This window comes from Paralichthys olivaceus, chromosome 11, assembly GCF_024713975.1.
Source record: "Paralichthys olivaceus isolate ysfri-2021 chromosome 11, ASM2471397v2, whole genome shotgun sequence".
Classification (NCBI taxonomy): Eukaryota; Metazoa; Chordata; class Actinopteri; order Pleuronectiformes; family Paralichthyidae; genus Paralichthys; species Paralichthys olivaceus.
In genome coordinates this window covers 25,158,885-25,171,338 of record NC_091103.1, presented here as the reverse complement: position 1 = coordinate 25,171,338, position 12,454 = coordinate 25,158,885, and the positions used below count along the sequence as shown (strand labels likewise).

The window sequence follows — 12,454 nt, the reverse complement described above, 5'->3', positions numbered from 1 at the left end:
TTCTGGATCAGGGCATCACTGAGCTCCTGCATAGTCTGTGGCGGTACTTGGTGTTGAATACATCGAAACATAATGTCCCATACGTGCTCAGTTGGATATAGGTCAGGGGAACATGAGGGTTAGTCAGTCTCATCCCAGTACCTAACAGCAGTCAGGGTACTGTTGGCTATGATATGGATATCTGTGCAACCCTCCAAGGATATGCCTCCTCAGTCCATCACCGACCCACCGCCAAACCTATCATGAGCGACGATGATACAGCAGCATAACGTTCACCACACTACATCAATGGAGCCTGTCGTAGCAGCTCCGTGTATTACTGTCGGTCTTTCGTGTTTTTATTACGTTTGCTGTTTGTTTTTTATATTTATTTTTGCACTGCTCTGTGCATCTTCGTACTGCACAATGACGAGATGCTTTTGCAACTGATTTGACACTTTTTATTACTTTTAACCGCACTTCGGTCTCTTCGGATCACTGGAAGCATGCCTGCAACACACGCCGGCATTGTTTACACCCGCGACCAGCTGATGGCCCTGAGGCACACCACCCTCTTGGCCGGAGAGAGACCCACCATCCCGGAGGAGCTAAAGAAGAGACGGCGGGGCTGTAGAGCGGGGCTTAAACGGAGGATGGTGAAGAGGAAGTTTAAGCCCTTCATCCCTGCAGTCATCACTGGAAACGTGAGGTCGCTGGCAAATAAAGTGGACGAACTGGAAGCGCTCATCAGAACACAGAGGGAGTACAGGGAGTCCAGTATTGTGTGTCTCACAGAAACGTGGCTGCACGAGCAGATACCGGACTCCAACGTCACCATTCCCGGCTTCCAGACGGTTCGAGCCGACAGAGACACCACCGCGACCGGCAAGAAGAAAGTAGGGGGTCTCGCCGTGCTCGTGAACAACAGGTGGTGTCACCCCGGGTACGTCACCGTTAAACAGCGTCTATGCAACCCGGACATTGAGCTCGTCGCAGTCGGACTTCGTCCATATTATTTGCCGAGGGAGTTTACCAGTGTTTTCGCCATCACTGTTTATATTCCTCCATCTGGGAACGCAGAAGCAGCGTGTGACGTCATCCACACTGTGACTGCAGGATTACAGACACAACACCCCGGGGCCTTCATCGTCATCACAGGTGACTTTAACCATGCTTCCCTCTCATCCACACTCCCAACATTCTTCCAGTTTGTAAAATGTGCCACCCGTGACAATAAGACTTTGGACCTGCTGTATGCAAATGTTAAGGATGCATACAGCTCCACTGCCCTGCCACCACTGGGCAGATCAGACCACAACCTAGTCCTGCCCATCATACAAGCCTGTGGTTCAGCGGCACCCAGTCAAAGTGAGGACAGTGAGGAAATGGACTCCTGAGGCCATGGACACACTGCGTGGAGCGCTGGAGGCCACAGACTGGGATGCTCTGTATGAGCCACATGGTGAGGACATTGATGGCATGACTGACTGTGTCTCTGAGTACATTGGGTTCTGCATAGACAACACCATACCCACTAAAGAGGTCCGCTGTTACCCAAATAACAAACCGTGGGTAACAAGCGACCTGAAAGCCCTTCTCAACGAGAAGAAGAGGGCCTTTAGATCACGGGACAGAGCAGAACTCAAATGGGTACAAAGGGAGCTAAAGCACAGCATCAGGGAGAGCAAGGACAACTTCAGAAGAAAACTGGAGCACAAACTGGAGGACAACAATAGCAGAGACGTCTGGAGTGGGATGAAGGAGATCACCGGCTTTCAGAGGAGAGGTGAGGGAGCAGCTGGGAATGAACGACGTGCGAACGAGCTGAACACGTTCTTCAATAGGTTCAACAACAACCCCCCCACCCCCAGCGGACCCTCCACTGCCTCTACGACTGCCTCTACTGCTTCTCAGAGCAACAACCCCCCACCTCCCCCCATCATCCTCTGCCCCACACCACACCCGTCACCATCTCCCCCCACCCCTCCGCTGGCTTTCACCACAGACTTTTTCACACCTCCCACCCCCAGGACATCCTCACATCACCCACAGTCCCCCACCACCACCACCTCCTGCAACACACACCTCTTTGCACCACCCTCAAACCCACCACTGACATCCCCTACCCTCCAGTCTGGACTACACATCACAGCCAGCCAGGTGAGGAGAGAGCTGGAGAGGCTCAAACAGAGGAAAGCTGCTGGACCGGACCGCATCAGCCCTCGTGTGCTGAAGGCATGTTCCAGCCAGCTCTGTGGAGTTCTCCAGCACCTCTTCAACCTGAGCCTACACCTTCAGAGAGTGCCAGTGCTCTGGAAAACATCCTGCCTGGTCCCAGTGCCCAAAAAAGGACATCCTGCTGCACTGGAGGACTACAGGCCGGTGGCACTGACCTCTCACATCATGAAGGTCAAGGAGAGACTGGTATTGGCACACCTCAGACCGCTGGTATGCCCATCACAAGACCCCCTGCAGTTTGCATATCAGCCCCATGTTGGGGTTGATGATGCAATCATCTACCTGCTGCAGAAGGCCTACTCCTCCCTGGACAGACCCAACACCTCAGTCCGGATCATGTTTTTTGATTTCTCCAGCGCCTTCAACACCATCCAGCCCAGACTGCTGAAGGCCAAACTGGAGGGCACGCGGGTGAGTGCTCCCCTCATCACTTGGGTCGATGACTATCTGACGGGCAGACTGCAGTTTGTGAGATTACAGAATTGTGTGTCTGATCGTCTGATCAGTAACATCGGGGCCCCCCAGGGAACTGTACTGTCCCCCTTCCTCTTCACCACATACACTGCTGATTTTAAGCAGTGCACTGAGTCGTGTCATCTGCAGAAGTTCTCTGATGACACGGCCATTGTGGGGTGTATTGAGGGCGGGGGGAGGCTGAGTACAGGGACCTGGTCGACCGCTTTGTGAAGTGGTGTGGGGAGAACCGCCTGCAGCTCAACGTGGAGAAGACGAAGGAGATGGTGGTGGATTTCAGGAGGAACAAGCCCCTGCCCTCTCCTGTCTGCATCGGTGGGACGGATGTGGAGGTGGTACCTGCATACAAGTACCTTGGTATCACATTGGACAATAAACTGGACTGGTCCACCCACACAGAGGCCGTCTACAAGAAGGGCCTGAGCCGGCTTTACTTCCTGAGGAGGCTCGGGTCCTTGAATGTCTGCAACAAGATGCTGCAGATGTTCTATCAGTCTGTTGTGGCGAGCACCATCTTCTTTGCTGTGGTGTCCTGGGGTGCGGGCATCAGGACAAAGGACGCCAACAGACTGAACAAAATCATAAGGAAAGCAGAGTCTGTGGTTGGCTCTAAGCTTGTCAGCATGGAGGAGGTGGTGGAGAACAGGATGCTGGCAAAACTGCTGGCAATCATGGACAATCCCTCTCACCCCCTCCACAAAACACTGGACAAGCTAAAGAGCAGCTTCAGCCACAGGCTCATCCAACCCCGCTGCTCTAAGGAGCGATACAGGAAATCGTTCATTCCAACCGCAATAAGACTCTATAACTCATCGACCTCTGTCAGAACCACCATCACAGAACTGCACTAATATACCTGTCACCCTTGCACCATGTACCCTGTACTACACTACGCCCCATATACTGGAACATTTACTTCTGTGATATGTGTTAATTTAAACCATTTTGATATTACAGATCATTTTATACAATAATATTGTCTTTTGCACACCCAGTCTACATATTCTTACACTGATAGTATATTGTATAGTCAAGTACTTATATTTATACCCTATATCATATTATATCATACTCTGTATATTCTCTGTATATTCTTCGTATATATAAGTCTATATACACATATTTATACATGTGTACATGTTATTATTATTATATTATTACTACTAGTATTACTATTATTATTATATATACTGTTGCTGCCATTATTACTATATACTGCCATTATATTGGTATAATTACTATCTATATAAATATATATTATGTTATATTGTATACTATATATATATATACTGTCTAACAATAACATTACCATCATATCATCATTACTATTACCATCATATTGCCACTGCACTACTTGTCTGCCTATTCATCTTGTGTTTCTGTTTTTGTTCTTTTTACCTCAATGTTTTGTTTTGTTCTATTGCATTGTGTTCTGTTGTGTTCTGATACACGAGCTGCTATGACGACTTAATTTCCCTCCGGGGATGAATAAAGTAATTTATCTATCTATCTACACTAGATGTCCCTACATTCTACATACTGAACCTTTAATTTGAAAAATTGGTTCATCAAGGTCTGAAATGTGATTTAATTGTTCCCTTAATTTTTTTGAGCAATGTAAAATGTTCAATGTAAATTTATGACTTGGTAATTCGACACGCCCCAAGTAGGCATCACCCATAACCGTTTTTTCCCCCATATGCTACATTTCGTATTTGGAAGTTGGAAATGTCTGACTTGCAATTTCCCGATTGCGTTTCAGACAAACAAAAGTCGAGATTTCCAAGCTGCTACTATAAAAAGTACAATGGAACGCCACTCAAAGTGGGACTTCATCTACCCTGACTTTAAAGTCAGATCTAAAGTACGAGATGTCTTGTGGTGTGATGTGATGTGACATTTAAACTGTTTTTGTGCTACAAATCGTTATCACTTACAAACTCCATGTTAGCTTACATGTCTAAAAATATTTTTTTGACCTGGATATCTGTCTTTGTTTTAAGGTGGGAACTATCGGGGTGTGTTCGCGCTGGGCTTGGTTCAGGGTGAATGGAAGATGTATGTGAAGGGGTTGCTAGACAGGGAGGAGCGCAACCTCTACATCATCAATGTCACTGCAAGCGATGGACTTTTTGTTTCCCAAGCAACCTTGGAAATTACAGTGATAGACACCAATGACAACAACCCCATCTGTGACCAGGTGAGAAATAAAACCATATGATAATGGTTTAAGTCTATTGCAAACGGCAGATATTTGTGGATACGTTGTTTGTGATTTTATTAACTGTAAATTCATCTACTGGCAACGCTTCAGAAAATTCAGCGACATTTTATTCCATAGAGTGCCTCTCTTTTTTTCTTTGCTGTGTATGAATGTGTATGTCTGGATGTGTGTGTGTGTGTATGTGTGTGCGCATGTCTAGGTTGTGTACACTGCTTCAATTCCAGAGGACCTCCCAGTCAACAGTGTGCTGCTGAGGGTTGGAGCTACAGATGCGGATGTGGGCGTCAGTGCCTGGATCCAGTACTCCTTACATGGTCCTGGCTTCCAGGATTTCAGCATGGACCCAGACACTGGTATTTTACTAAACTTTCATAATTTGTTACAATGATCAGTCCCGTATAGAGTGAGATGCAGGAGAGGAACAATACCAGGTCTCCATCTTATCACTCTGCTTACACAGTTAAAGATACATTTATTTATGTGGCTACTTAAAAACTTGTGTGACACATTGTCATGTCCAACTCTTTCCTTCCATCTCTCAATGCTTCACATGCCATTTCTCATCTGACCAGGTGAGGTCAAGTCATCTGTGACTCTGGACCGTGAGATGACAGCCAGCTATCACCTGGTTGCCCAGGCAACTGATGGTGGTGGGAAATGGTGTCGTTCTGAGGTGCAGCTGGTAGTCACTGATGTGAACGACAACCCCCCAATCTTCACCCTGTCACATTACACTGCCAGCATCTATGAAGACACTGCCACCAAAGCCCTGCTCACCCGTATCCAGGCTATTGACCCTGATGAAGGTGATGCAACTATTACTATTGTTGCAATTACTGGCATTGTCACCACTCTTTCAGGTCATGATTGAAAGGATACACTATTTTATTTTTAAGAAACCTTTAATACAGTAAATGCAATCTACAAATACAATCGCAAATCTCCACCAAAGCCCAACAGTCTAGTTATGAAACCACATTTAAGTTCTAAAGATGAGACTGTGGAAGTCCTCAAACGTCCTGCCTGCTCTTCACACAACTGACCAATTTCTGAAAATAAGATGTGATTGTGAAACTATTCAAAAAATTTGTCAGAAACCATTATTGGGAGACAGAGGTCAATGACAATGCCTTTAAACCTCTGCTGTTTTTCCTGTGGCTGTGCAGCAGGTCCAGGCCGGATGGTGGCCTATTCTCTGGCTGACTCTGCTGGAGGCTCATTCTCCATCGATAAATCCTCTGGCATCGTTGTCCTGGAACGTGTTCTTGACCGCGAGGTCCAGTCGGCTTATCAGATAACAGTCCTTGCTTCAGACCAGGGTTCACCACTGCCTCTCTCTTCATTGGTCAATGTGACGATCACTGTGCTTGACATCAATGACAACCCGCCTGTTTTTGAGCGCCGAGACCAGATGGCAACAGTGCCAGAAGATGTGGGAGTGGGCACCGAAGTTCTGAGAGTTCATGCTGCAAGCAAGGACATCGGAACCAATGCTGAGATCACCTACAGTATCCGATCAGGAAACGAGCATGGGAAGTTCCACATCCACCCACTGACCGGTGAGAGTGCTAAGCACATTTCTTCACTTGTCAACATTTTATTCACACTTCATTTACATTTTAACAAGTTCCAGTTGTATTGTTGCGCACATGAACACTCCAAGCTGTACAGTGGGGAATGAAATATGTTGCCCACTGACTAATGAGCTCCATTGACACAGGTATCTCATGGTTAAAAGAACTGGTTAGCCATACTCGGCATGGAACATCAGTAATAGTTATAGAACTATTACTGATCCCAACCCCTTAGTCACTTTCACTATGATGCTGTGTTAATCTCAATTTCTGTCCTATCTAATACTACAACGAGTTGCAAAAATATACTAACTTCAAAGTAGTACTAATTAGCATATTTTTATAACAAATTAAATGACTCTTAGAGCCAAATATTTTTCTCAGGTCCTAGTGGAGCCCAAATCAGATGTAATATGACTTAATGTCAATGTCAGTTTTATTCATATAGCACATTTAAAACAAAGTGGTAGTATTAGGTACAGCAGGAGGACAGCAACATGCAATACATCAGAATACCAGTAATAAAAATAAAATAATAATTTAAATTTAGATAAAATATACAATAAAATATAATCTGCTGGGATAAAAACATTCTCAGATGTGTTCTTAACAATGATTTGAAGTGTGCTAGAGCATGGGCAGATCTAATATTGAGTGGTAAGCTCATCCACAAGTTTGGGTACTGCAAAGGCTCGATCACCTCTGGTTAGGCAAGTCCAGGAGCAGCTGAGTGGCTGATGTCAGCTCTCTAACTTAGTGTGAAAACGGGACAACAGGACTGAGTGATCGACACTGTTGAAAGCACAAGGACAGCAGAGTCGCCTGAATCAACATTTTAATCAGATCATTAAACACTCTTAAAAGAGCTGTTTCAGTGCTATGTCAGTGCCTGACACTCTTTCACACTCCACCTCTGCTTCCATATGTCACATTGACACTGCATTCTCTACTCTATGCGTTACATTAACGCTCAGCTATATACTTATATTGGAAATACTCTGCATACTGTGAACACTATACTTACTCAGCTGTACTGCTCTTCTTATTTCTCATTTTTTACCTTCAAAAAACATACTGTTACTATTTTTATATTTATATTTTTAAATTTTAACACTTGATTTTTTGTATCTTGTTATATTTAGAGATGTCTGACATGCACCTACAACATCAAAACAAATTCCATGTATGTGCAAATTTACTTGGCAATAAAAGCTTTTCTGATTCTGATTCTGATGACGAGGTTTAAAACCAGACTGGAACTTTTCATATACATTATTGCTGACTGGAATGCTTTTATACCTCTCCTTGCTTATAAGAAAGAGATTTGTTGCTAAACTCAGTGTCTGAACTAGCACTTGCACTACTATGCCCAAATATTTGTCATAATCACACATATCACATCAGTAAGCAAAAATAGAATGCAATTCTAACCTAAATGACCTTGACCAATTATGCACTGGTGATCATCAGTAATAGCAACAAACAAGAGTTGGGTGGGATTTCTATTCGACAGTACAACTTTACAAAACATTTTTTTTACCACCACCAATTTAAACTGTACTCTTTACATATAATCAAATGTATATTTCTATTTCCCCTTACTCCTCATTTTCCTCAGGTGCCATTCTAATTGCCCAAACTCTGGATTATGAGACGTGCAGGGACTACTTCCTGACTGTGGAAGCTCGTGATGGTGGCAGACCACCACTCAGTGCAATTTCTACAGTGAACATAAACCTGACGGATGTCAACGATAATGCACCCATGTTTAGCCATGACGTCTACAGTGCAGTGGTGTCAGAGGATGCCAACATTGGACAATCTGTATTCCAGGTAAGCACAGCAACAGAGTAAAAATTTCCCTGCTTGTATGGAAGACCTGAGGCTGAAAGTGTTCCAGATGTGTTGCACAACATTAAATCAAAATAGGAAGACGATAGGAAACAAAAAATAAAACAAGCAACAAAATAAGAAAAACCTAGAGCAATTCATTTCAAAAACACTCATCTAATTATGTAAGTCTCTCCAGTACAATACAAGTGTCATCTCCTTCACTCATTATCTACTCACCACTATGCAGATAGAGGGATGGGGGAAGTGGTAAACAGTGTTGCAGCCAAATCCAGTACAATTGAAGTTAATGGCAAACAACTTCTTCAAATGTACAAAAACAACATGAAAAAAAAAAACATGGAATGCCTCTATACTGCTTCTGTGGTGTCATCCAAGTGTCCATTAGCCCTGACATTCAAATTTGTTGTAACATCGTGTTTTACACCATTTATTTAGCCTAATTGTCCGCTGTGATCTCACGAGAACTCGCGATAGATGCAGTTACCACAGCAGTAACTAGGAGGAGGCATTTTATGGTTTTCTTATGTTTTTTTTTGTTCGACTGAAACATTTCACCCACCCCTCCACCAGCATAGTACTGAGTAGATAATAAGTGAATTAAAATTTTGGGATGAACTACCCCTTTATATGTCCTCTCAAATGATAATTCTCAATGCCTCAAGCCTACCAATGGTTGCCTCCTTATTATGACATCAAAACTGCCTCCACTAAAGACATTTGACCATGTTGCCACACATGTCCACCTCTCTTTGCCCAGAGTTTTTGCCGGAGAGAAGCAAGAATTGTGATCTTTGATATACTGATATGTTTTATACTGAATGTCAATACTATTTTTTGAGGAAAGGATTTTCTGTCATTTTTTGTTTGTTTTGATTTTGGGTATTTTGAGTATAGATACAGCTTTGCTCCTGTAATTTTATGAAATCGATAAACTTCTTCCACATAGCCATTTTGACATTCAAGAATATAATGAGTAATTTTCTTGTAATTTCTTGTTAAATTCAATCGGTAAGACGTCAGGACATGGTACTTTACATTGGCAATAATTTTGATAGCCTGCATCCCATAATAAACCTCTATCTAATCTCCTGTGCATCTTCTGTCAGGGTCTGGGATTGAAGGGTCCCTTCTGAGGATTTAAATAATATTTTAATATCTTTTATATTTGTTACATTTATGCTTGCAAAGAACACACAACATCAAATTCCTTATTTGTGTAAACCTTCAAATTTCAAAATTCAAATTTTTTTTCTATAGCCAATATTCACAAAATGAAGCATCGCGTTAGTTCATGCAGGACACGGAGTCATGTGCTCAGCTGTCAGCTACCGATATGTTACGGGTGCTCGTCAGCCACCCACCACAGTCTATTCTCTCACCAAAGCGGTCCCTTTAAATCTGACCTCATCCTCACTGATCCCTGCTCAGCTACACTGCCACCCACGCCTGCTCCAAGACAACTCTCCATAAACTTCAACACCGCATCCAGGGCGTCTGTTGTTTTTGCCGTGAGCATGGCCGGTAGCGCACTCCTAATCAACGTCACGCCGCAAATAATTCTGGGAACTGCAGTTCCTACAACTTCATCGGGAGTCTCATTCTTCCCACCTGCTGCTGCAGTGTCTCTTCAGTTTTGTATTCAAACGCGTGCAGTATTGCGGAGACAGCTTCTCCAGGCTGCGTGCCATCGCGCACATTCTCAAAATATAAGTGTGTAATGTATCAGAGCTTGGTAAAGCTCTAAAAAGCCCTCAAACCACATTTTGTAATTATTTAATGACTGGTTCGGTCCAAGGTTTTTGGCAGTTCAAGCATTCTGCCAAAAGTATTACACGCCCATAATAATCAGCTATAAAAATAAATAAAATCGACAAGTTACTGTCTAAGCAGATGGAGAAGGGCCATAATCGGCACTGCAACACAGAAATACTCAGGTTAAAGTAAAATGTATAAATAAATAAATTAAAAAGATTATATATCTGTCAGCCCCCATCATTCACCTACCCAACTATTTCCTAGTATTTGATTATCCTCAGTCCCAGCCAAATAGATGCATTAACGCAATAACAAAATGTTTTTAAGCTGTTAAGTGTCCCATTCTCAGAAAAGAAAACTCAAGGCTCTTTAAAAAAGATAGTCTTAGGCTCAGGTATTAAGACAGCGACCTTATGCAAGCATCACTACCTCTACAAAACCCAATGTGAATTAGAGAAGCCACGAAAAGTGTGCCGGATACAGCATCCATTACCAAAATGGAAATTTGTTTTAATTGGCTAATTTCAATTTCGCCATGCATATCATTCCCCAAGTTAGATCACTTATCTCTAGATTATTGGACCTCCGACAAATCATGGATAAACTGCATAATTTTGTAGAAGAACGTAGATTTGATCCAGAATAAATCAAATTTTCACTGCCGTGTGTAAAGCAGAACAGCATATATATGTACAAATAACTTACATTTTTATGTATATATATATATAAATATATATTTCTCTCTTCAACAACGACATCAGTTGCCATCAGATTCTTTACTGATGCTGCTCCCTCCATCAGTTTTGGGGGATCTACAATAATGAGCGATTTTGGCCAAAGAACTGCTTGATCCTCCCTCTTACGTCAACCCACTGCTCGTTAGAATTGTATCCTATTATCGTTGCTCGCATCTCTGAGGCAAATCTGGTCAAAGAAACAAATTAGTTCTGTGAAAACAAAGCAACCTTGCTTAATGTTCTCTGTTCAAATCTCAGCTAAAATGACCATGAGTGCTAATAACTGAACAGCAAATCTTTCACACACGGATATTCCACATAACCGTAGTACAACTTCTCGAAGAACGCATGCCTGCATTCTTTAATAATAATTTTAGATGTCTGCAGCATGCGCTGCTATACTTAGCTAACTCATATAATGGTAGTATGTTCTCTCACAGAATGCATACCCACATTCCTTGATTGATAATTTTAGAGGTCTGCAGCATGTTTGCTGCTACACATAGTTATTTCACATAACAGTAGTATGTTCTCTTACAGAACGCATGCCTACATTCTTTAGTCAATAGTTTTAGAGGTTTGAAGGATGCTTGCTGCTACACATAGTTATTTCACATAACAGTAGTATAGTCTCTCGTGGAATGCACGCCTGCATTCTTTCTTAAGTAAATTTAGAGGTCTGCAGCATGCATGCTGCACACAGAAGTTTTACTTATCATCAGTATGACCTCTCGTAGAATACATGCCTGCATTCTTTTGATCATTTCAGAGCACCTACTTTCGTCATTTATTAGTAGTATACCCTTTCACAGGGTGCATGCCTGCATTCCTTAGACAACAATTTCAGATTTGCTTTATGCTTGTTGCTACACAGACATCATCATTCTAGCTTGATGTTGGTGTTGGGGTTTCATTGTTTTGGTGTTCTGCACATGTTCGCTGTTTTATCTTAGCACGCTGCTTGTGTAATCCAGGGAACATCCAAGGAAAGGAGCCTTCAGTGCCAATCACAATTGTATCCCTATTTGCAACAAATGGGTAAATCATGACATAGTGTTCCTGACTGAATTACAATTAGTGTCATAGGGCTTAACAGGGTGTGACATCTTCTGTCCTTAACCGTCAACAAGAGTAAGAAAAAACTACCCAAAAACCCTAAAAAAAAACCTAGAAACTGCCACATTTGATGGATCCCTCTCCCAGGATGGATAGAAGTGCAATAGATGCCACATGTAACTGAACAAAATAAGAAGAAACAGTTTGAAACATGATTTATAAGTGTGTGTTTGAAGTATTTATACATAAGAAAACATCTGATAAAGATGAATGGAGCAGCAATAATAGCTACCACCACAGTCCAGTTCAGGATCCAACCTATTTGGCAATAAACACAGTTTCTGATTCATAAAACTCTCTAAAACTTTTATTTCTTTCTAAAGTTAGATTTCCTTAAGAGGTTTAATTAGATAACATTACAAAAGAAGTTGTCATGCTTGAGATCTATTTCTACTTTTCCATGTAACTTTTGTTTGATCCTGGCAATTGTTTGACAGAAAGCTTTGAATGCTTCACCAGGCATTAGATGGTTCTGTATTAAAAAAAAAAATAACTGTCAAGTT

General features: G+C 42.5%; 1 protein-coding gene across 9 annotated transcripts in view; it reads left to right on the top strand.

Annotated features, from left to right (window-relative positions):
* Positions 1-12,454, top strand: part of fat3a (FAT atypical cadherin 3a) — a 184,378-nt gene that overhangs the window by 139,762 nt on the left and 32,162 nt on the right. For 5 of the 9 annotated variants that reach the window (XM_069534011.1, XM_069534013.1, XM_069534010.1 and 2 more), the window contains 5 exons: positions 4,695-4,891; positions 5,115-5,268; positions 5,488-5,721; positions 6,082-6,474; positions 8,108-8,322. In XM_069534011.1, the coding sequence (XP_069390112.1) occupies positions 4,695-4,891; positions 5,115-5,268; positions 5,488-5,721; positions 6,082-6,474; positions 8,108-8,322 (1,193 nt within the window). Of the gene's footprint in view, positions 1-4,453; positions 4,575-4,694; positions 4,892-5,114; positions 5,269-5,487; positions 5,722-6,081; positions 6,475-8,107; positions 8,323-12,454 lie in introns of those variants that run through there. The other 4 variants (XM_069534014.1, XM_069534012.1, XM_069534009.1 and 1 more) reach the window with 2 other exon arrangements.